Source organism: Oncorhynchus mykiss, chromosome 29 (genome assembly GCF_057628025.1).
Source record: "Oncorhynchus mykiss isolate SJ-2025 chromosome 29, ASM5762802v1, whole genome shotgun sequence".
NCBI classification, from domain to species: domain Eukaryota; kingdom Metazoa; phylum Chordata; class Actinopteri; order Salmoniformes; family Salmonidae; genus Oncorhynchus; species Oncorhynchus mykiss.
In genome coordinates, this window is record NC_143050.1 from 18845444 (window position 1) to 18870487 (window position 25044).

General features: G+C 45.1%; 2 protein-coding genes across 3 annotated transcripts in view; one reads left to right on the forward strand and one right to left on the reverse strand.

Annotated features, from left to right (window-relative positions):
• The window catches only part of LOC110509959 (pyruvate carboxylase, mitochondrial), a 108021-nt gene that overhangs the window by 21840 nt on the left and 61137 nt on the right, over positions 1-25044 (reverse strand). The window contains exon 10 of the mRNA XM_036967814.2: positions 21227-21409. Coding sequence (XP_036823709.1) covers positions 21227-21409 — 183 coding nt within the window. The remainder of the gene's footprint in view (positions 1-21226; positions 21410-25044) is intronic.
• Positions 5290-15120, forward strand: LOC110509960 (leucine-rich repeat and fibronectin type-III domain-containing protein 4). Of its 2 annotated transcripts, XM_090226737.1 has the most exons (3): positions 7084-7286; positions 7522-9217; positions 11926-15120. In XM_090226737.1, exons 1-3 carry the CDS (start codon positions 7196-7198, stop codon positions 13013-13015), a joined length of 2877 nt encoding a protein of 958 aa, XP_090082863.1. In that variant the 5' UTR covers positions 7084-7195; the 3' UTR covers positions 13016-15120. The 2 variants fall into 2 exon arrangements, with proteins under 2 accessions (XP_036823710.2, XP_090082863.1); XM_036967815.2 differs by having other exon boundaries at positions 5290-9217.

Sequence of the window (25044 nt, forward strand, 5' to 3'; positions counted from 1 at the left end):
CTGCTGTCCTTGGTCCTGAAGAGATCCTCTCTGCAATTGGCCACACATCCTCCATTGTCCAGACTCTGAATAGCTATGGATTGAATCAAATTAAAATGTCCCCCTGCAGCTTCCCCAGGTAAATCATTTCTCAAATTTCCTGCAGATAGATTAACCCATTTTCCACCTAAATTATACACAATAGTCAAAATGAGGGTTCCCATGTGGTGAAAGATAAGAAACACCTTAGAAAATCAGTAGGCTGAATAATCATTATGTATGTATGTATGCATGTATGTGTCAGGAGTACAGTGTTACCTAGCACTTATTGGTTGGACACATAGTGTTCCTGTAGGGTGTGTGTAACACTCCAGCATGGCTGTACTCAGGCCTCTGTAAAAAGCCCCAGTTTGTGTCTGGCTGAGGGTGAGTCACTCAGTCCTCCTCACCAAAAAAACAAAAAAAACACAGCTAGCCCAGATTGGAATTAGAAACAAGAGGGATGAAAGGAACCAGGAGGATGAAGAGGGGCTAAGCCTCCCCTCTCTGTGTCTCGTTCCCTCAAACTCCAGGGCAAAAAGCCACGCTGTCAGATTCAGCCATGGTGCTGGTGTTGACCTGTATTAACCTTCATCACTTCTGTTTGGGTTGAGAAACCTAGTGTAAGTCATCCGAGTTTCTCATCATCCGTATTGATTCTCTCAGATTCTCCCTCTCTCTCTCTCTACACCCCCAGACCACAGCAGGGAAGACAAGCAAGCACTCCAAATCAGACTTTATTCACTCCAAAATCTGCTGAACAATCAGAAACTCCCCATCCCCGCGACCACACTTAACATTCAGGGTACATTGGGGACCATTGTGATCAACTTGTAGTAATCAAACGTTGAATAATTGATGAAAGGACTTTTAAACCCAAAATTGCTGATTTAACAGGCCTCTTGATAGTAACCAACCAATATCCCATTTCAAACACCTCAGCATAAAGCTACCTTATTAGGCTAGTGTCTCCATGTTTCTCACTGTAGCAGTGGTCTACAGGCGATTGCAGACAGGAAAACAGCAACTGCTAACCAGCTGAATGTACAGTCTGCTAAGGGCTTGTGTAAATACAATGGTAACGGCTTTAATCACAGCAGTAATGAAGCCATCCCTTACTTTGGCACAACTGTTAGGCTAAAAAATGATAAAGACGGGGGTGAGGCTGCTAGCTCTCCCTCCTCCAAAACCTCCTACAGCCTCCTGTTTTCATTTTGACTAATTTATCCTACGCACATTTTTTGCATTTTCTCCTAGCCACTCCAATTCCATCTTTCCCCCCTTCTATCAAAAGCCAGGACTGCTCAAGGCTCTCCCTCCTCCCTCCCTTTCCCTCTCACTCTCCCATCTCAGTAGGAGACACACTTTGCAGTCTCTCCCTCGCTCACACACGCGCTTGCTGCAGCAGAAGCCACAAATCCGACTGGTACAGCACCGGACGGCGGAGGAAATGAACGTCAAACCAAGCGATTGAGTTGTGAATAAGCACGGCAAACACAGAGGTGAAACATGCGACCGTAATAGGTTGTTGGCGTCTACGGTTAATAACCTACGTTAACAGCACTGTTCCTTTCACTGGGCTTGTCTGGACGACTAAGACAAAACAAAAAAAGGCAGCATGACGGAAGAAACAAGGGAGTGAAAAGGAATTGTTACCCTTCCCACACAGTGGGAAACTGGGAGGAGAAAGGGGGTTGGAGGTCAGGTGGTTAAAGCTGCTCTCCAACAGAGATAAAAACAGACTTGGGGATGTTCTAGAGCCGCACTGATTCTGCGAAGGACAGATGCGCAGCGAGAGGAAAGAGGGGTCTGAATACCAACGACTGCAGAGTAAAGAGAAGAGACTGGATACTGTCCTGGGAGAAGACTGATGGCTGCAATTAGTGAATAGATGGAGGATAAACGCTACGAAGCACACTGAAATGTTTCACACATTTCAAATATTTTGTTATCTAGGAAACATAAGCTTGTCATCTCTGAAAGCCTCTGGGCTCATGCTTGAAAAACTACATCTGATTATTTCGATTCATGCTCCAGTTACCAGAACGAATCAATGGACTTGGCATCCTGAACAGCAAACTTCTGTAAGTTAATGTTCATTTGTTTTCGTCACATTAGAATATAACCCTGTGTTTCTTTGAATAGAGCATCTAACTCGCAGTCTGTCCTGACTGTATTGCACATTGTGGAGGAAATGTGATTCTCTGTGCCCATGTCACTCTGCTAATCCTGGAGGATGTATACAATGGACTGACCTAGCAACAATTGAATCCCAGAAAAACAAGGATATTAACAACAGGAATGACTGAGTGAAATATAAATGACAAACTGACAAGCAACAAATTGCTCATACGCTTGTTGATTTGGAGGATGAGCTGAAGTCAAAGTAAATATGGATAGGTGGACAGAGAGGTAAGATAATGCAACATGGAAAAGCTTTATTAGGTCTTCCCTCTGTGCTTTGAGCCAACGATCATAAAAAAACTGAGAAGAGGGAAACATATCCAAGCCAAGAAGATAACTAGGGATAAGAATTTAAATACTAGCAGTTATAGCCAGATAGTGTTCTTAAATAAATACTGCCATGTACAATGCCTTCAGAAAGTATTCATTCACCATGAGTTGACTAAATTTAAAATTGATTAAAATATACATTTTCCCCCCTCACCCATCTACACACAATACCCCATAAATGACAAAGCAAAAACATTTATTGAAAATTAAATCAAAATCTCTATTACATAAGTATTTCACACCCCTGAGTCAATACATGTTAGAATCACCTTTGGCAGCGATTATAACATTGAGTCTTTCTGGCTAAGTCTAAGAGCTTCGCACACCTGGATTGTACAATATTTGCACATTCTTTTTAGAATTCTTCAAGCTCTGTCAAGTTGGTTGTTGATCATTGCTAGACAGCCATTTTCAAGTCTTGCCATAGATTTTCAAGACGATTTAAGTCAAAACTAACTAGGCCACTCAGGAACATTCAATGTCATCTTGGTAAGCAACTCCAGAGTATATTTCGCCTTGTGTTTTAGGTTAATTATCCTGTTGAAAGGCGAATTTGTCCCCCAGTGTATGTTAGAAAGCATACTGAACCAGGTTTTCGCCTAGGATTTTGCCTGTGCTTAGCTCTACTCCATTTTTTTTAAAACATAAAAAAAACTCGCTAGTCCTTGCCGATAACAAGCATACCTATAACATGATGCAGCCGCCACCATGCTTGAAAATATGAAGAGTGGTACTCAGTGATGTATTGTATTTGCCCTAACCATAATGCTTTGTATTCAGGACATAAAGTACATGTGTCTCTGCCATATTTTTAGCATTTTACTTTTGCCTTATTGCAAACAGGATGCATGTTTTGGAATGTTTTATTCTATACAGGCTTCCTTTCACCCTGTTATTTAGGATAGTAATTGTGGACTAACTACAATACTATAGTTCTCCCTATCACAGACATTTAACTCTGTTTTAGTCACCCCCTGGAGATGCTGGGGAGGCTCGGAAGTTTCTCCTTCACCCAAATCCAGATAGCAGATGTTCTGAAAGAGCTGCAAAACCTGGACCCGTACAAATCAGCTGGGCTAGACAATCTGGACCCTCTCTTTCTAAAATGATCCGCCGCCATTGCAGCAACCCCTATTAACAGTCTGTTCAACCTCCCTTTCGTATCGTCCGAGATCACTAAAGACTGGAAAGCTGCTGCAGTCATCCCCCTCTTCAAAGGGGGTGACACTCTAGACCCAAATTGTTATAGACCTATATCCATCCTGCCCTGCCTTTCTAAAATCTTCAAAAGTCAAGTTAATAAACAGATCACTGACCATTTAGAAACCCACCGTACCTTCTCCGCTGTGCAATATGGTTTCCAAGCTGGTCACGGCTGCATCTCAGCTACGCTCAAGGTACTAAACGATATCATAATCACCATCGATAAAAGACAGTACTGTGCAGCCGTCTTCATCGACCTGGCCAAGGCTTTCGACTCGGTCAATTACCGTATTCTTATCGGCAGATTCAATAGTCTTGGTTTCACAAATGACTGCCTCGCCTGGTTCACCAACTACTTCGCAGACAGAGTTCAGTGTGTCAAATCGGAGGGCCTGTTGTTCGGACCTCTGGCAGTCTATGGGGATACCACAGGGTTCAATTTTCGGGCCGACTCTTTTCTCTGTATATATCAACGATGTCGCTCTTGCTGCTGGTGATTCTCTGATCCACCTCTATGCAGACGACACCATTCTGTATACATCTGGCCCTTCTTTGGACACTGTTAACTAACCTCCAGACGAGCTTCAATGCCATACAACTCTCCTTCCGTGGCCTCCAACTGCTCTTAAAACGCCAGTAAAACCAAATGCATGCTTTTCAATCGTTTGCTGCCCGCACCCGCCCGCTCGACAAGCATCACTACTCTGGACGGTTCTGACCTAGAATATGTGGACAACTACAAATACCTAGGTGTCTGGCTAGACTGTAAACTCTCCTTCCAGACTCATATCAAACATCTCCAATCCAAAATAATCAAATCTAGAATCGGCTTTCTATTTCGCAACAAAGCCTCCTTCACTCACGCCACCAAAATTACCCTAGTAAAACTGACTATTCTACCGATCCTCGACGATGTCATCTACAAAATAGCTTCCAATACTCTACTCAGCAAACTGGATGCAGTCTATCACAGTGCCATCTGTTTTGTTAACAAATCACCTTATACCACCCACCACTGCGACCTGTATGCTCTAGTCGGCTGGCCCTCGCTACATATTCGTCACCAGACCCACTGGCTCCAAGTCATCTATAAGTCTATGCTAGGTAAAGCTTCGCCTTAGCTCGCTGGTCACGATAACACCCACCCGTAGCAGGTATATCTCACTGGTCATCCCCAAAGCCAATACCTCCTTTGGCCGCCTTTCCTCCCAGTTCTCTGCTGCCAGTGGCTGGAACGATTTTTTTTAAAACAATACAAAAAAATCTCTGAAGCTGGAGACTTACATATCTCTCACTAACTTTAAACATCAGCTATCTGAGCAGCTAACCGATCGCTGCAGCTGTACATAGTCCATCTGTAAATAGCCCACCCAATCTACCTACCTCATCCCCATATTGTTTTAATTTACTTTTATGCTCTTTTGCACACCAAAATCACTACTTGCACATCTGCTCATCTATCACTCCAGTGTTATTTGCTAAATTGTAATGACTTCGCTACTATGGCCTATTTATGGTCTTACCTCACGCCATTTGCATTCACTGTATAGACTACTTTTTATTTATTTTTCTTCTATTGTGTTATTGACTGTACACTTGTTTATTCCATGTGTAACTGTTGCTGTGTCGCACTGCTTTGCTTTATCTTGGCCAGGTCGCAGTTGCAAATGATAACTCGTTCTCAACTTGCTTACCTGGTTAAATAAAGGTGGGGGAAAAAACAGGCCTCAGTGAAATCCCTGAGCGGTTTCCTTCCTCTTTGGTAACTGCGCTAGGAAGGACGCTTGCATCTTTGTAGTGAATGGGTATATTAATACACCATCCAAAGTGTAATTAATAAGTTAACAATGCTCAATGGGGTATTCAATAACTGCTTTTTTTTTTTTTTAAATGCTTTTTTATAACTCATCTACCAATAGGTACCCTTCTATGCAAGGCACTGGAAAACCTTCTTGGCCTTTGTGGTTGAACGTGTTTGAAATTCACTGCTCGACTGAGGGACCTTACAGATAATTATGTGTATATGTGTGGGGTACAGAGATGAGGGGGTCATTAAAAAAAAGCATGTTAAACGCCATTATTGCCCACAGAAAGTCAATGCAACTCATGTGACTTGTTAAGCAAATGTTTACTCATGAACATTAGGCTTGCCATAACAAATGGGTTGAATACTTACTGACTTTCAGCTTTTCATTTGTCTATTCATTTGTAAACATTTCTAAAAACGTAATTTGACTTTGACATTATGTGGTATTGTGTGTATATGTATGCCAGTGACACCAAATCAAAATGGAATCAATTTGAAATGCAGGTTATAAACTGTGGAAACAGGCCAGGGGTGTGAAAACTTTCTCAAGGCACTGTAGATGAGGGCCTCGGTGTTCCGTTCTGTGGGAGAACAGGATATTCACCCACTAATGTAGGAACAATTACTGTGCAGTCCTCAGTCACTGTGATTAGGAACTAAGGGGGATGTGCAATCCATTCAAACCCTCAGCCAACTCAAACAGAAAACATATGGGATAGAATGCTTAGAATCTAACCCTGTTACCATGCCTCCATCTTCCCTCCCAACTCAGACATACAGGTCCAAAAGGTTAACCCCATAGTATAAAGCACACACTAATCCCACCTTACACACCACAACATTTATTGTGTGTGTGTATCATTGCACAGTGCATGCACAGAGACAAACACAGTTTACACTATTACACAGTTATTTATAGGTTGTATCCATCATTCCCCTTGTGGGTTCTTCATCTCCCCCTCTCATTCTCCCTCACACACACTCAAAACGGTGCTTTGTGAGCGTGACAGGAGAAGAAGCTGGCCTTACATAATGCTCAAATGAGCACAAATGTAATATTCTCAACCCAGTGAAACACAGCAGCCATGGAAAAGCACAACAGTCACATTAATCAGGCCTGTAATGTTACAGATAATTCAAGCGACTAGGCTTCCATTCATGACCTGGAGACTCAGTCACCCTACAAACCACTATTCTGCTTCATTAAGGACCTGCCTTTTGTAGTCTGGCTTTTAACCCAATGTCATTCCTTCTCATTAGATGGAACGTGGGTCAATGTTCATGCTCAACACACACACTGTAATGCATCAGGTGAATGGGGCAATAGCACTGACAGAACAGTGGGCAGTGGAGGGTGAGAACAAGAAGGCCCCAGTAACAGAGGAACACAGTAGTCATGGCCACCACCCCAGAACCAGTAACAGTGGAACCCGGTAGTCATGGCCACCACCCCAGAACGAGTAACAGTTGAACTCGGTAGTCATGGCCACCACCCAGAACCAGTAACAGTGGAACCCAGTAGTCATGGCCACCACCCCAGAACCAGTAACAGTGGAAGCCAGTAGTCATGGCCACCACCCCAGAACTAGTAACAGTGGAAGCCAGTAGTCATGGCCACCACCCCAGAACCAGTAACAGTGGAACCCAGTAGTCATGGCCACCACCCCAGAACCAGTAACAGTTGAACTCGGTAGTCATTGCCACCACCCCAGAAGCAGTGACCGGTCTGAGAAAAACCACCCAGGTTTGCAGGTTAATATCAAATCTAACCTCACTCATATCTCATTGAAACTATACACATAGGCCTAGACAAACATAACCACATCAGTTTACAAAATCAGTATTGAAAGTTTGTGGATTTTTTTCCAAATACCAATTGTACAATCCAATACCTCTACTGCACTGTTGGATGTAAAAGCCACTGAATGGGAAAACCAATGGAAATGAGAGATAATGATTTCCCACTTGTTCTTCTGTAGGTCAATGGATAACCAGCTCAACAATGCCTAAATCCAAATCACAAATATCACACCCATTCTCAGCTCCACCCCACTCAAAATCCTCTAGGAGGCTCTCTCCAAAGCAACACTCTCTAAAAGGTGTCCATCCGGAAATAAACCTGTTATCTCCTATTGAACTCAAGCCAAAAGTCACCAGCCCTTCCCTGAGACCCCCTGCCTGCTCTATGACCCCACAGACTGTAGTCTGGCTGGCCGTGGTGACCTGCTCCTGTGTGTTCTCTGCTCTGCTGGGCCCGGGCGTGTCCGCTGGAGAGACCTGGGGCATGGTCTCCATCTGTCCCTTCCACTGTGTGTGCCGAAACCTCTCAGAGTCTCTGAGCACACTCTGTGTCAACAAGGGCCTGCTGTTCGTCCCTCCTGACATTGACCGGCGCACAGTGGAGCTCCGTCTGGCTGACAACTTCATCCTGGAGGTGGGCAGAGTGGACTTTGCCAACATGTCAGGCCTGGTAGAGCTAACTCTGTCCAGGAACACCATCCATGCCCTGAAACCTCTGGCCTTCGCTGACCTTCAGAGCCTGCGTTCACTTCACCTGGACACCAACCGGCTGACCGTGGTGGGGCCAAAAGACCTGTCCGGCCTAACTAACTTGCAGCACCTCATCATCAACAACAACCAGCTGACCAACGTCTCCACCGAGGCATTTGATGACTTCCTGCAGACGCTGGAGGATCTGGACCTGTCCTACAACAACCTGAGGAAGGTCCCCTGGGAGGCCATCCAGAACATGGCCAGCCTGCACACCCTCAACCTGGACCACAACCTCCTGGACCACATCGCCGAGGGCTCCTTCGGAGAACTCTACAAGCTGGCTCGTCTCGACATGACGTCCAACCGGCTGCAGACTCTACCCCCTGACCCCCTGTTCTCCCGCTCCCAGACAGGCGTGGTCAGCCCCACCCCCTACAACACTGTCATCAGCCTGAGCTTCGGTGGGAACCCCCTGCACTGTAACTGTGAGCTGCTGTGGCTGAGGCGGCTGATCCGCGGGGACGACATGGAGACGTGCGCCACTCCCGTCCACCTGGCTGGGCGCTACTTCTGGTCCATTCCAGAAGAGGAGTTTACCTGTGAGCCTCCGCTCATCACGCGCCACTCCAACAAGCTGTGGGTGCTGGAGGGCCAGAGGGCCACGCTGAGGTGCCGTGCCATTGGAGACCCAGAGCCAATCATCCACTGGATCTCCCCTGACGACCGCATAGTAGCCAACTCCAGCCGTGTGCACTCCTACTACAACGGCACACTGGACGTGCTGGTGACCCGTGCCCGTGACGATGGGGCATACACCTGCATTGCCATCAATGCTGCCGGGGAGGCTACGGCCCTGATAGACCTGAAGATCATCCCCCTCCCTCACCGCGGCAACAACACTGTCCCCCTAACCAGCCCTCGAGGGGATCCCGGGTCATCAGATATCTCCAGTGGGAGAAGAGGGGCAGGCCGGAAGGGTGGTGGAGGGGTGGTGACTGTCAAGAACGCCACAGAGGGGGAGAGTGGAGATGGAGATGCCAATGAGCATTTGGTGGGGGTCCTGGGAGCGACTGCCACCTCTGCCCAGGTGCGCTGGGTCCTGGGCCGGGCCACTGGGCCGTACCTGGTGTGGATGTACCAGATCCAGTACAACTGCACTGCAGACGACGCCCTGGTGTACAGGTAAGCTCCCCTCAGCGACACAGCCATCCTACAGAACCTGAGAGACAGTTCCAACTGGGCAAGCATGAATAGATCAATCAAAAGGCTAGATGCAAAACAAACACCTCTGTGTGGTCTTCCATTGTAATACTGTCATGTACAAAACCCCCCAGTGATTTTACAATTGATCTGAGTTATCAGAGTGTCCTTGAATGACCGGGACCAGGAGTGATGAACATGAACACTGACACATGAATTAAAGGAGAGCAGGCGTAGTTGACTGTAAATTATGAATGAGTGATAGAGGGAAAGGAAAGAGATAGAAGGGAGATAGGGCAATGGAAGGAGAGAGAGAAGACTGTGGGAAAAGGAGGATGAAGTCCTTATAAAAAAATGTTAAAAGTGCAAGCCGCAGATCTGAGGACAGTGTCACATCCCATCTGTCAGTCTGAAATAGAGATAAATAGGGAGATGTTGGGTTTGGGTCTAGGGAACACTGAACCCACTTCAGTTTGTGGAGGTAGGGATAGGTACCTAAATAGACATGCAGTGTTTTATATCATATACTGAACGATTCTCAAGGACTTGGCAGGACACACTAATGTGTGCACACAGCTGTCAGAATGAAAAACAGGAAGAACGCCTCCCAATTCAACATTTCCAGCTTTCATCCCCCACTAAGTCAGGAAGTGATGGTTAGTCTCATACTCTAAACATTTGATGCCTCATAACACCCCATAATTCCCTGGTGTCCCAATAAGGCCAGGTGAACTGCTTGCTAAGCCTTCCAAGATCAAAGAATAAGTATGCAAATACACACATTTGGATGACTAATATATGCCAAGGTATATGTAGTCTTCATAGCTAAATAAGATGGATGAAGGCAAACATTCATTTCTACCGTCTCTGGGACTCCATGGCTAATTTCTTTAAACAGCATATCCCTTTGACAGGTTCAGTAGAACTTACAATGCAGTTATTCACCTCATATAAGCCTACGGAGATAATAGCTTGCATGTTCTGAGTTAATGTTCAGCGTAAAGCCCATCTTTCCAATTTTCATTACAAAGCCTGCCTGTAAACAACTAAATGTAATAACAACAAAGTAATGTAACCCAAAGCTAGATATAATTTGAGGATAGTGTGGAGGAATGAGGGAGAGCAAGGGCACCAGAAAGGTTAACTGCCTGCCAGATGAAATTAAAAATTGCTCAAGGTCTGCCTTTCAGAGCTCGCAATTACCTCTCAACGGTAAACGCATTCAGCCTCATTTACACCGTCCAATACATTTTCAATACTGTTCTACACAGCCGTCTGAATCCATACAATAAGCTGCAGCATTTAACAAGAGATTTGACAGTCAGTTGGAAGACGGAGGGGTGAAAGACTTTAAAAATGGAAGTGTTTGCCGTCTTGTCCTCTTCCTTGCGTACAGCGTTTGGGCGGGGGTGGTGATTGGGGTGCGAGTATGTGTCATTGCCTCGGAGTTGTCTTTAATAGCTCATCGCTTGGCAAGACACGTTTCCGAGGAGAGGAAAAAAATAAACATACGTAAACAGACTGGCTTAAAATAAAATTGTATTAGTCACACGCGCCGAATACAACAGGTATTCTTAGTGAAATGCTTACTTATGAGCCACTGACCAACAACGCAGTTAAAAAAAAAAATATGAGTAAGAATAAGAAATAAAAGTAACAAGTAATTAAAGAGAAGAGGTAAAATAACAATAGCGAGACTATACACAGGGGGATACGGGTACAGAGTCCATGTGCGGGGGCACTGATAGTCAAAGTAATATGTACATGTAGGTAGAGTTATTACAGTGACTAGTGGGGGTAGAAGCTGTTTAGAAGCCTCTTGGACCTAGGCACTCCAGTACCGCTTGCCATGGTGTCTGGCCTGGTGTAGAGGTCCTGGATGGCAGGAAGATTGGCCCCAGTGATGTACTGGGCCGTTCGCACTACCCTCTCTAGTGCCTTGCGGTCGGGGCCGAGCAGTTGCCATTCCAGGCAGTGATGCAACCAGTCAGAAAGCTCTCCATGGTGCAACCTTGAGGATCTGAGGACCCATGCCAAATCTTTTCAGTCTCCTGAGGGGGAATAGGTTTTGTCGTGCCCTCTTCACGACTGTCTTGGTGCTGCTTGGACCATGTTAGTTTGTTGGTGATGTGGACACCAAGGACCTTGAAACTCTCAACCTGCTCCACTGCAGCCCTGTCGATGAGAATGGGGGCCTGCTCAGCCCTCCTTTTCCTGTAGTCCACAATCATCTTTGTCTTGATCCCGTTGAGGGAGAGATTGTTGACCTGGCACCCCACGGTCAGGTCTCGGACCTCCTCCTTATCGGCTGTCTTGTCGTTGACAACAAAAAAACAATTGGTTAGGAATACGTAAAAAGTTAGCCTTGTTCTCCGGCGCCATCTTCAGTCTGCCTCCCATTTCCCTGAATATCAATCTCACCCTTTCTATTTCCCTTCTCCCTCTTCAGCAGAGTATTATTGATTAAGCCCATTTCCACAACAAATGAGCAGATCTGACTCCTCCTCCCTCTAGCTGGCTGCTCATCATCATCATTAGCACTAAGGAGTTGTACTGTAGCTTATTGCATTTCATTTGATTCGTCTCCCAGCTGCTCTCAGAGATCCTCTTTCTCTCCTCAGCAAATGACTCAATATCATGTTTTCTTTTATTACTCCTCAACCCCCCCCCCCCCCTTCCCTGTCTGTTAGGATTCTGCCTCCTACAAGCAACGCGTTCCTGCTAAAGAACCTTGTGTCTGGAGCTGACTACAGCCTTTGTGTCCTGGCCATCTTTGATGACGGGCTGTCCACCCTGGCCACCACCAAGGTCCTGGGTTGCACCCAGTTCAGCACCAAGGAGGACTTCCCAGAGTGCCGTTCCCTGCAGGCGCACTTCCTGGGCGGCACACTGACAATCATGGTGGGTGGGGTCATCGTGGTGATGCTGCTGGTGTTCACCGTGGCGATGATGGTGAGGCACCGCGTCTGTGGAGACTGCAGAGACGAGGGTCACTACCCTGCCCATCACCATGACAACTTCCTGCCCTCCAAGGGAGAAGTGGACGTTTACGCTCAGACCAATGGGAATGGGAGAGTGATGATGGTGGCTCTGCCCAAAGGCATTCTTGGCCAAAAGGCTAAGCCCCTGCCATCGAAAACCAAACCTCAAGCCAAGAACAAGTCCAGGACAACGCTTGACTCTGATCAGCTCAGTGGAGAGAGAAAGGCTGAGGAGCAGGGCCTGGAGGTAGGCGTGAGGGGGGAAAGATTCCCCCCTTTCACCCCTGAGAGTGAGAGAGTGACACTGTACTACTCCCCTGCCATCACCTCTCAGACCTTACCCCATCCCAGAGCTCACAAGGCCCTGAGACACTCAGGCAAGCTCAAGCTGCGCCGCTCTGAGGAGAGGGAGAGAGACTTGGACAAAATGGTGGGCTCCAGATGCAGCCTGGACTCTGGGGCCCAGGGGGAGGAGGGGCGGTTGGATGACTGGAGGAGGGGCGATCGTCCACCACTCGGGAGGACACGCAGCTGCTCCTTTGATGTGGGCGAGATCACCACAACAACCTGCTACAGCTATGCCAAGCGACTGAGTGTGATATGGACCAGGAGGAGCCAGTCGGTGCACGGCATGCTGGTCCAGTGCGCCTCAACGGCCAGTTCAGCGAGCAGCATGGGCAGCGACCAACAGCCCCCTGCTCTCACACATGGCTACCTGCACGCCTTCAACACCTCCAACTCTAACTCTAACACCAGAGTGGCTGCCAAAGCTGGAGACCTGGAGGAGAGTGTTGTGTAGGGTGGAGAGGAGGAGAGATGGACATAATGGAAACAGACTGAAACTGACAAAATGGTGGATGTAAAAGATAAGCCATTTGGCTTTATAGCTAGAATCCTTAATTGAAACAAAGCGTTCTCCCTGCCCGTTTCAACTAATAAGCTAAAGGAATGGGTCTGGATAAATGTAACCACTCAAATTCATAGAGGTATGGATGCAAGGACTAACAATACATGATATCAAATGTATAGTTTTAATAATGTTTTAAGGCTATACAGGGTTTGCTTACATTTATTTACAAATATTGGAGTAAAACATGCTTATATTTTGGGTTTCGAAGGGGTAAGACAGTTGAACTAAGCTCACGAGGAATTTAGGTTACAGTGCATTTGTAAAGTATTCAGACCCCCTGACTTATTCCACATTTTGTTATAGCCTTACTCTAAAATTGATTAAAAATTATTTTTCAATCTATAAAACAATACCCCATAATGACAATGCAAAAACAGGTTTAGAAATTTGTGCAAGTTCATTAAAAATAAAAAACTTAAATATCACATTTACATAAGTATTCAGACCCTTTACTCAGTACTTTGTTGAAGGACCTTTAGCAGCAATTACAGCCTCAAGTCTTCTTGGGTATGATGCTACAAGCTTGGCACACCTGTATTTGGGCAGTGTTTCCCATTCTTCTCTGCAGATCCTCTCAAGATCTGTCAGGTTGGATGGGGAGCATCGCTGCACAGCCATTTTCAGGTCTCTCTAGAGAAGTTTGATCGGGTTCAAGTCCAGCCTCTGGCTGGGCCACTCAAGGACAATCAGAGACTTGTCCCGAAGCCACTCCTGCGTTGTCTTGGCTGTGTGCTTAGGGTCGTTGTCCTGTTGGAAGGTGAACCTTTGTCCAGGTCTGAGGTCCTGAGCAGGTTCTCATCAAGGATCTCTCACAAGCATTTCGCTACACCCGCAATAACATTTGCTAAACACGTGACAAATAAAATTATTTGTACTTTGGTCCATTCATCTTTTCCTCAATCCTGACTAGTCTCCCGGTCCCTGCCACTGAAAAACAGCCCCACAGCATGCTGCCACCACCATGCTTCACCGTAGGGATGGTGCCAGTTTTCCTCCAGATGTGACGCTTGGCATTCAGGTCAAAGTGCTCAATCTTGGTTTCATCAGACCAGAGAATCTTGTTTCTCATGGTAAGAGTCTTTAGATGGCTTGTGGCTAACTCCAAGCGGGCTGTCATGTGCCTTTTACTCAGGAGTGGATTCAGTTTGGCCACTCTACCATAAAGGCCTGATAGGTGGAGTACTGCAGAGAGGGTTGTCTCCACAGAGGAACTGGAGCTCTGTCACCGGGTTCTTGGTCACCTCCCTGACCAAGGCCCTTGCTCTAGGAAGAGTCTTGGCAGTTCTACATTTCTTCCATTTAAGAATGGAGACCACTGTGTTCTTGGGGACCTTCAATGCTGCATACATTTTTTTGTACCCTTCCCCAGATCTGTCCCTCGACACAATCCTGTCTCAGAGCTCGACAGACAATTCCCTTGGTTTTTGCTCAGATATGCACTGTCAACTGTGGGACCTTATATAGACAGGTATGTGCCTTTCCAAATCATGTCCAATCAATTGAATTAACACAGGTGGACTCCAATCAAGTTGTAGAAACATCAAGGATGATGAATGGAAACCGGATGCACCGGAGTTCAATTTCGAGTCTCATAGCAAAGGGTCTGTATACTTCTGTAAAAAAGCTACCTGTTAATTCATTCTAATAAATGTGCAAAAATGTCTAAAAAAAATGTTTTTCCCCCTTTGTCATTATGAGGTATTGTGTGTAGATTGATGAGGGGGGAAAAATGTAATCAATTTCAGAATGATTCTTGAAGAATATACAGTGGAATGGGTGTATATCATTTATTTTGATTCTAAATTTCTTAAAAAACAAGGACATACATTTAAAAGCACCAAGTGCATTGCACAAGGAACCTAGCACATGGTGAAGATAAGCCACGTACGGTGTGGGCAGATGGGAGTGATGACAAGTATAAAAAATACAACTGTTTCAACAAGATAAATTAAAACAATTCATGAATTACAGTAAATAAATCAACCGCTACTCAACAGTAGCACGACTCGACATTGAATTGCAAACCGCTGAGTAGATCAGTTATCAAAATGGATCATATGAAAACTGTGACAGATGCCAGTCAGTGATCATGTGTTTGTTTGAGAAGGGCAGGAAGCAGCCTATCGGCAAACAGAGGAGTTTGTCTTCGAGCTGAGAGAGGAAGAGATGTATGGGGAGAAAGAGGGGTTGAGAAGGTGACTGGGGGAGGAGCTCTGAGATAAACCAGTACACAAAGATAGGCTACATATCTATTGGTGCCATTTGTCATATTAAATACTACTCTGTAGTGTACAGTCATACCCACAAAGGCCCTCTGAACTCAATTAGCATGAGTTGTGTGATGGAGTTGGAGAGTGGATAGTGAGAGAATGGCATGCAGCAGTTTCCCCTTTTCTTGCCAGAGGCAAACAGGTGCCCTATTTCACCCAATTAAAGTGCTGATTGGTGAATTCACAAACACATTGTGAACTCTGCCCAGCAGTGCTCAAACCACTGACCTGCAGTTCTGCTATCAACCACTGTTCACATCATAGAGGACAGATATGTCATGTTCTGCTGACAAGTCCCATTAATATCAGATCTGCAGATCTGGTTGGCTGTGAATAAAGTTGAACAGTTTAGACCAGTTCAGGAGTTCCCCGTCTCAGAAATAATTCTAACGTCTCCAATTTGTAGGATAAGAAAATAAAACTTTTCAGAGTTCTTTTAGCCAGTCCTGATTTCATTTAACCTCGTACCATCCAACTCATTCACCATGGTTGGCTATTCTCTGCCCCTGCATCTAAAACCCTACCCCAGCTGTGAGACAGCCAGAAAGAATAGGATTTTAAGTGCTTTGACTTTTTCACCTCAGACGTAGAGCCAAGGTTTTCCCATTCACAACTAGATATTTGAGTAGAAAAACAGGGTGATTTAATCTAACAAAATCTCTTGGACCAACATTTTAACCCCCCATTTGAATATAATAAATCACCAATCTACTCCCCGTTATGCTGAAGAACCTCTACCCCAACCACACCCTATGATCAGCGAAAAGGAGTGTGTGGGTGAATGTGTTGCTAGAGAAAAGTGGAGAAGACTGACACTCAAACCATATAAAACGACCAACATTAATCAAAACTCCTAAAAAGGCACTTTCATCCACCATCAGTTGTCTACATTTTTTAAAACGACCAGAATTCTGGTGGTTGTTCCTTGAGGGAAGTATTTCCTTTCCTAGAAGCAAATGCTGCAAAAGCAAATCAGCAGATGCAAAGTGGGAAATAGTGCTGCAATATTAATTTAGCTGGAAAAAACAATTCTATTTGTGTGTGAACGATAAATATGGGAGGCAGAAGAGGGAGAGCGTGAGTGAGAGCGTGAGTGAGAGCGTGAGGGAGAGCGTGAGTGAGAGCGTGAGTGAGAGCGTGAGGGAGAGCGTGAGGGAGAGCGTGAGGAGGAGCGTGAGGGAGAGCGTGAGGGAGAGCGTGAGGGAGAGCGTGAGGGAGAGAGTGAGGGAGAGAGTGAGGGAGAGAGTGAGGGAGAGAGTGAGGGAGAGAGTGAGGGAGAGAGTGAGGGAGAGAGTGAGGGAGAGAGTGAGGGAGAGAGTGAGGGAGAGAGTGAGGGAGAGAGTGAGGGAGAGAGTGAGGGAGAGAGTGAGGGAGAGAGTGAGGGAGAGAGTGAGGGAGAGAGTGAGGGAGAGAATGAGGGAGAGAATGAGGGAGAGAGTGAGGGAGAGAGTGAGGGAGAGAGTGAGGGAGAGAATGAGGGAGAGAATGAGGGAGAGAATGAGGGAGAGAATGAGGGAGAGCGTGAGGGAGAGAATGAGGGAGAGCGTGAGGGAGAGAATGAGGGAGAGAATGAGGGAGAGAATGAGGGAGAGAATGAGGGAGAGCGTGAGGGAGAGAATGAGGGAGAGAATGAGGGAGAGCGTGAGGGAGAGGATGAGGGAGAGCGTGAGGGAGAGGATGAGGGAGAGCGTGAGGGAGAGAATGAGGGAGAGAATGAGGGAGAGCGTGAGGGAGAGAATGAGGGAGAGAATGAGGGAGAGCGTGAGGGAGAGAATGAGGGAGAGCGTGAGGGAGAGAATGAGGGAGAGAATGAGGGAGAGAATGAGCGTTGGAGGGGGTTGAGTATTATTCATGCAAATGACTCATGTACATGCATGTTTAAGTGGTCATTAACAGATTGCTGCATACAGCATTAAAATCCTTGTTTATCTTCTACCTTGGTCCTACAAAATGTCTCATCACTAAACTGCATAGAGAGGCAGTTTCGGGAGGAGTGGGTGTGGGGTGCTATGGTGGAGGGGAGCAAAGCAGAGGGGGATATAATGACAGTGAGTATCACAGCTGTGAAATCCTTAGATCCTTAATGCACGTCCCTAATTCACTATCCCACTTCGAAGCAGAGTGCAGCAGAGCCTTCAAATTCTAATGACTGAAAAGTATCCGTGCATAATAATAAATCAGATGTGTTCATCTGAGTGAGATCTGAAATAAAGGAAACTATCTGCATCCAGCCTGCACACTACATCTTCTCTTTAAGCAGCCTCCCACTCATCTCGATTTCACACAACTCCTCTCCGTATCTCCCCACACCCTGCTTCAGTTCGCCATATCTCCCTCTAAAGCCAGTCACACCTCTGGGAACCATTCAGTGCAGATTAGGGCTTCAAAGACCAGTTTTTTTGCGCTACAGTGGCAGTAAATGTGTTGCTGTTTCATATGGAGCACTACATCTCCATTTCTACTTGTAAAGGAAGCTAGTAGTTACATAAGCTGGCAACAACCTATTGCTCCCATTTCAATTGATTAAGACCCTTGTCTTTGCTGTCATGCTCATGTGTACTGTAAATGCATAACTCTGGGAGGAGGTGGTAAGAGAAAGGGACATACAAAAGACAACTGATGGTGGGCACAGGAATCATTGCATAGTACCCAAAGGAGTAATTTCCCAGACCACTTAAGGTACAATTCCTATCTGCGGGTGAGCGAGGGGTAAAAAAAAACACAATTAAAAGCCAATTGATAATCCAGCTGCAGAGTGAGACAGCTACATGTAATGGATATTGGGCTGGTAATGTTGGTTAGTCTTTCCAAGGTGTATCTGCATGCACCACTACAGTACACTGCAAAGATATTAGCACAACAGCACAGTGGGTAACATGAGTTCTGAAATAACAAATCTAGTTGACGGTGAATTTGGGAGGCTCCGAGTCTGTTGCTACACCCATAAATTACTGTGGGATTACCTTTAAAAGGGATTTCAACATGTTTACGGATGTTGCTTTTTCACGAGGGAATTGGAAAAGCATGTCACACAGCCGCATTAGTGCAGAGAAACGTGTTGTTTTACAGGGTCAGCCACAGTAGTACGATAGGTGCAGAGAAACGTGTTGTTTTACAGGGTCAGCCACAGTAGTACGATAGGTGCAGAGAAACGTGTTTTACAGGATCAGCCACGGTAGTACGATAGGTGCAGAGAAACGTGTTGTTTTACAGGGTCAGCCACGGTAGTACGATAGGTGCAGAGAAACGTGTTGTTTTACAGGATCAGCCACAGTAGTACGACAGGTGCAGAGAAACGTGTTGTTTTACAGGGTCAGCCACAGTAGTACGATAGGTGCAGAGAAACGTGTTGTTTTACAGGGTCAGCCACAGTAGTACGATAGGTGCAGAGAAACGTGTTGTTTTACAGGGTCAGCCACAGTAGTACGATAGGTGCAGAGAAACGTGTTGTTTTACAGGGTCAGCCACAGTAGTACGATAGGTGCAGAGAAACGTGTTGTTTTACAGGGTCAGCCACAGTAGTACGATAGGTGCAGAGAAACGTGTTTTACAGGATCAGCCACGGTAGTACGATAGGTGCAGAGAAACGTGTTGTTTTACAGGGTCAGCCACGGTAGTACGATAGGTGCAGAGAAACGTGTTGTTTTACAGGATCAGCCACAGTAGTACGACAGGTGCAGAGAAACGTGTTGTTTTACAGGGTCAGCCACAGTAGTACGATAGGTGCAGAGAAACGTGTTGTTTTAAAGGGTCAGCCACAGTAGTACGATAGGTGCAGAGAAACGTGTTGTTTTACAGGGTCAGCCACAGTAGTACGATAGGTGCAGAGAAATGTGTTGTTTTACAGGGTCAGCCAGTGGTACGGCACCACTGTAGCAAATTAGGGTTAACTGCATTGCTCAAGGGCAAATCAACAGATGTCTTCACCTTGTCGACTCAGATTTTCAAACCACCACTGCCTATGGCTAGGATGGTATCACATTTTCTGACCGTTTTTTCACCCAATATGTTGTGTAAATCTGGGCAGATGTTAGCAGCACTTCCTCTGATTCTCTAACGCCTAATGGTGCTGCTGGGGGAAATCACTTGGCTGTACTCTTACTTGAACAGGTAATTACATCTCTGGTGGCGTCAGTGCTAAATAAACTAGCCATTTGAAGCTGGGTAGTAAAAAAAAAAAGTAAAAAAAGGAGGCACTGCTGTTGCCCAATGGGGTTCGAGTGGCCTTCCCCTGCTGGGAGGAACAGCGTGAGAGCGAATGAGATTTTGACATGGGAAAGGATGGATGTATGATAGAGGGGGAAAATGAGTTTAGTATATGCAGTGAGGGAAATTAATCAAACATGCAAGGAAATGGAGGGAGGCAATTGTGCAACCAACATGGTTTGAACCTCTTCACCCATCCTGAAGTGATAATGAGTCATCATTAAAAAACATGTGACAATTCGCTAGTTAGTGCTCTTGTGGAGCAGAGAGGGGATGATCTGGAGCAGCTTTAATGTTTTTGATATTTTGGAGTGCTGCAAATAATCATGCCAACAAAATACCTTCGGGGCTGAAGAGAGCATTAACTTGGGGAACGAGAGGGGTAAGGAGAGGGTGAGAGGGGAAGGGAGCGGGTGAGAGGAGAGGGATATAAGATAAAATGAAATATCCCAACTACACAGGGCAGTAGTCTCAGTCTGTCACACTGTATCAGGTCAACAAGAAGAGGAGAATAAGGAAACGAATTCAAGGAGGGGACACTAGACAAGCGGAAAGGAACAAGAAAAAGGACAATCAAGAGAATAGAATCATGTTGGCGGTGGTTTGCAGAAGCTGATGAAGGTAGGTAAGTGTGTGTGTGTGTGTGTGTGGACAGTTAAGATGTTGGAGCGTTCCCCTGCTGCATCCCCTTCAAAAGCGCAGCTGGCCATGTTGCAGCTGCTGCCCCTAACCCTCACTCTCTCACACACACCAATCAAAGGTTTCATTCAGAGCCATGGAAAACTAGGGCTGGCAGAACAATAATTCCCTCCCTTAAATCCAACAAAAACACATACATACAGCCATTACTGCCATTCATACTGTGCTTTCATGTGAACATATGCTATTGACACTAGTATTGCAACTCTGATTCTCTACTTTACAATTCCAAACCAAAGCCCTCTTCGATACAAAGTAGAAACCTACCTGCATTTCTTTCCATCTGCTAGTCTTTTATCCTGTCCGTCTCATGAGTAGACAAGCCATCCAGTCCGTTGTATATTTAGCTTCTACTTCCCATTACTACTAAATAATTTACCAATTAAAAACGGTGCCATTTAAAAGATCCACTACATGCAAGAAAGAAAATCTGGGCTTTGAGGGGAGAAAAACATTGTAGAGCGCTGAATTTATCATTTACAAATGTCTTTGATCATCAGGATCAGATGAATCATAAATGCATTGATGACCTGTCTGGCCTTAACGGCCTCTACACAGCTCCCTTCTCTCTGCCCACTTAGCCTTCCGACATCCTTTTCATGGAGCTCCTGCTTTCCACTTCTCTTCTCCAGAGTTGCTTTCAGCACTTTTCACTATGCCGCTTTTCCCGTAGTAAGGATCTTGTGCTAAAAACATCTGACCATTACACAGTAATGACACATGCAGACAGTTTTAGGTGCGGATATAACGGGGTGCTTTCAGAAGCTGCACTTCCAAGCACTTTTGAAAAAAGGTTATTTGATAAGTTCAAAAAAATTCTTGCTGACTGGATTAAATTAGTCACTTGAGTCATGCAGCGGGAGATTAAAAGGCCTAATGTGGTCACATAATAAATGTGACAATGTGCCGTAATTAATGACCCTACCTTGACCCCGCGGACACGGAACTCAGCCAGCGCCCGGTTCATCTTGGCGGCGGCGGCAGGCAGGTCCTTCCCGCTGGCGATGACTTTAACCAAAAGGGAGTCGTAGTGGGGGGAGATGACTGCTCCTTGGAATGCAGAGGCACTGTCCAGACGGATGCCCATGCCCTCGCCACTTCGGAATACCTGAGGAATTGGGAGAGCGGAATTACAGATATGCAGATAGAGCTGTTAAGACACGAGTCAGGAAGAAAGTAACCCCGTCTCTATAAAACATGTACATTTATAAATGCAGCAATACAGATCCTTTGACAATTTAACCTTTCCCAAGTTTCACGTTTGTCAATTCACTCAAATTTGACTTGTCACGTACAGTCTACAGCAGGTTTTAAAAAATGCAGCAAAATGTGTGCTAGCTCCCTCAACACAGTAGAAAAATCTACAGCAATAAAAAAAAGAGTAAAGTCTACAAAAAATGCCTAGTAATTTAAGCGGTAGTATGCCTTGTAATAGAAGCGGTAGTATGCCTTGTAATAGAAGCGGTAGTATGCCTTGTAATAGAAGCGGTAGTATGCCTTGTAATAGAAGCGGTAGTATGCCTTGTAATAAATAGCCTGATGTGTACACAATAGGATATACAGAAGAGATCAATGTGCCATGTCAAGTATGACAATTAATATAAAGTAAACACACGTCAATAGCCCTCTCCCCTCCCAGTTTCCTGGAGACCTCGATCAGCTCCTTGGTTTTGCTGACTTTGAGGGAGAGGCTGTTTCCCTAGCACCACTCTGTCGGGGCGCTATCCTCCGTTGGCTGTCTTTTTGGCGATCAGGCCCAGCACTGCCATGTTGTCTGGAAAATCAACGATGGTGTTAGTCGTGTGGGGTGGAGGTGATTTTGCCCACCGTCACCACCTGGGGTCTGCCTGTCAGGAAGTCCAGGATGCAGTTGCAGAGGGAGGTGTTCAAACCCAATTAGTCAGCAGTAGTCTCAACTGCAGCGGTGTGGATGTTTAATTAACTGATACCCTTTAACAACCTCCAATATCATGGTCCAATTAAGATTCAAAGACAGTTGATTTGAAAACTCAAGTTATTTTTGATTCAAAACACACCAGGTGACTAAACGTAACGTTCCAAATGAAAAGGTTTGATGTAAATGACGCACAAATAGGGGTCGTTTCAATCCATTTTAGACTAGGTTCTGTGCAATGTCAGAACAGACCAAAGACAAAAGCTAGCCTTTCAAATCAGAAGACACTGCCCTTGATGGGTGACAGTGTTAGCTTCCAAAAACACAATCACTGAATTATTCAAGCTTGGTATTACCGTGCTGTGCTGATATCATTATTGGTATAAAATGGCAAACTGAAAATACAGCCTAAACACCAGTAAAAACTGAAAGTTTTAATTGACCAGGTAAGTCAATTATGAACTAATTCTTATTTACAATGATGACCTGGCAAGAGGCAAAAGGCCTCCTGTGGGGTCGTGGCAGGGATTCAAAATAAAAATCCAACAAAAATAGACAAGACAGAAGACGCCATCAACAGCAAACAGTGGATGTGTGTAAAACATGCTTCCTTACATAAGGCAAAAACTAGTAACAGTGTGACACCTAGAAACTACATGTTTAGCGCCACAAGGGTCAGACTATTCCCCCAAGCCTCCAACACTGTGCCTTACAGCACTGGGATTAAAGCACTGTTAACCCTATTCTCATTGTGTGAGATGCACTGCAGGAAGGACTCCCACACAAATCAGAACATGTCCACCTGTGGTGCAAGAGCCCCAGCTCCCGTGTGGTGAGCTGGAGAGGCTGGGAGAGATCTGATCCATGGCGTGCTGCCTGCTCCCACCCTTGGTGCAGCTGCATATTTGTAGCACACACTTAACATTCTTTAAAAATCGCTCAATTAGATATGAATACAATGACACTTCCTTAGAATGTTTTACGGTACAAATTAGCATTTTGATATATAGATGTATCAAAATATTGAAAAGTAACCTAATGAAGTTACAACTATGCTTGCGCTTGATTGTCTACCAAACAGTGAGCCCTTTCTGATAAAAGTTATTTCCACACTATGAATAGAATCTACCAGAAGTGATGGAGCTCACAGCAACAGTTACACAGTAAGAGACAAAGGCAGAAAAACCAACGTGCCGTGTTTGTTGCAGAGAGAGATCACCCCATGGCGCCAAGACAACATGGGCCAGACTCATCACCGAGTGCACACGCTAGGGCTGTCCCGGACAACTTGGATCGACCGAAAGTCTTCTGTTCCTTCGAACAATGGATTGGTAGACATTTTTAAAACATGCATTTTTCCATATATAGACGACACACTGTGTTCTTATCAAAATCAATTATATGCATTGAGCTTGTCTGATGCTTAAAGCTCACAGTTTGATGAAATAAGACAAATGGCTCATGAGGTTGCCAGAGATCTAGATAACAAGGGAAAAAAAAAAAAAAAAAAAAACTTAACCTGAACCAACTATTATCCACCCGCACCTGCAGGCTTTCGCAGACTCTGCCGTCACTCTCCTGATGTTGCCGGTAATAGGCTACACAAGGAGTTGGCAACCTTTCTCATGTGGAATGACAATTTAGTTTACCAATCTGCATGCCAGTTATGGTTTAGATATGCACATTTTCATAAAAGTTTAATTTATTATAACATCTTCATATCTCAAAATCATTGTCATGTGGTGAATCAAAATTATATCCAAATCTAAAATGAAAATTATACAAAACCTAAATAGTAACTTCTATTGCCAACTACGTATATAAATAAAAAAAAATATTGCAGCCTGCAGGTAGAAAATATCCTGATAAAAATAAATATCCTATAAATCACATTGGCTACTGTTGGAATCAACATGGTTAGCTAAACTTTGAACATTGAGATATTAAATAAATGATAGACCAGAAGCATAGAATATAAGGAGTGAGATCTGTAAAAAGACAGAGTGGCTGTGGAACGGGCTGGGTGGACGGGAGGAGATCAAATGATTGCTATAGGGGAGGCAGATGGACATCTGTGGATTAGACAAAGGAGGGGTTGAGGTCAGGAGGTGAGGTCAGATCCCCTGAAGGGAGTAATAAGGGTTATCCTCTTCCTGTGGAACCATAAGCTGTAAGGATTGGAGAGAAGGAGATGCGTCTTAAGTGGGATATTTATACCTTGTCTGTCTGAATTACAGCTGTAAAGACACTTTGGGAAGAATTAAACTTGGTTAAGCTTCTCTAGCGTCCATGAGTTATTTACTCTGAAAAATAAGAACCTAACACTACACATGGCCTGTCTGCAATGAACTTGAAACATTGTATCAACTATTAACTTGGGTCAGCCAAAGCTTAGGCTAGCGAACTTGCAACATTGTATAAAATATTCTGGGCCTTCCGAGTTTCCACGCCAGTGAGCTCCTGCCATGTAGGATATTTGCACATGGGATAAGAAGCAGTGCTCGACTTGGGCAGGAGCTCACCGGAGCTGAGTACCAGCACCTCAAATGTTCTACTAATTGAGCTCCTGTTCCTCTTATAGAATATTAGCTCAAAAGTATTGTGGAGCCCTTGCAACTAAATATAAAAAATAAAAAAAACAGTACCAGAACCTATTACAGTCCAAGTCAAGCACTGATAAGATGTAAATCAGGTAGGCCTATTTCATGACGTTTCCATTTGATCAGAGAATTACATTTTTCCTTTTCACATTGAGTGGTTATCGAAAGGGAGAGAGCTGGAAAGATTTTTCAAATACATAGAACTATTGTCATTCTCAACGGACGTAAAAACAGACTGTTCGCTTGCTG

Coding starts and splice junctions, on each gene's coding strand:
- LOC110509960 (XM_090226737.1), top strand. CDS start 7,196: ATGGCCACCACCCCAGAACCAGTAACAGTTGAACTCGGTAGTCATTGC. Junction 7,287..7,521: donor GTCTGAGAAAAACCACCCAG/GTTTGCAGGTTA, acceptor GTTCTTCTGTAG/GTCAATGGATAACCAGCTCA. Junction 9,218..11,925: donor GACGACGCCCTGGTGTACAG/GTAAGCTCCCCT, acceptor CCTGTCTGTTAG/GATTCTGCCTCCTACAAGCA.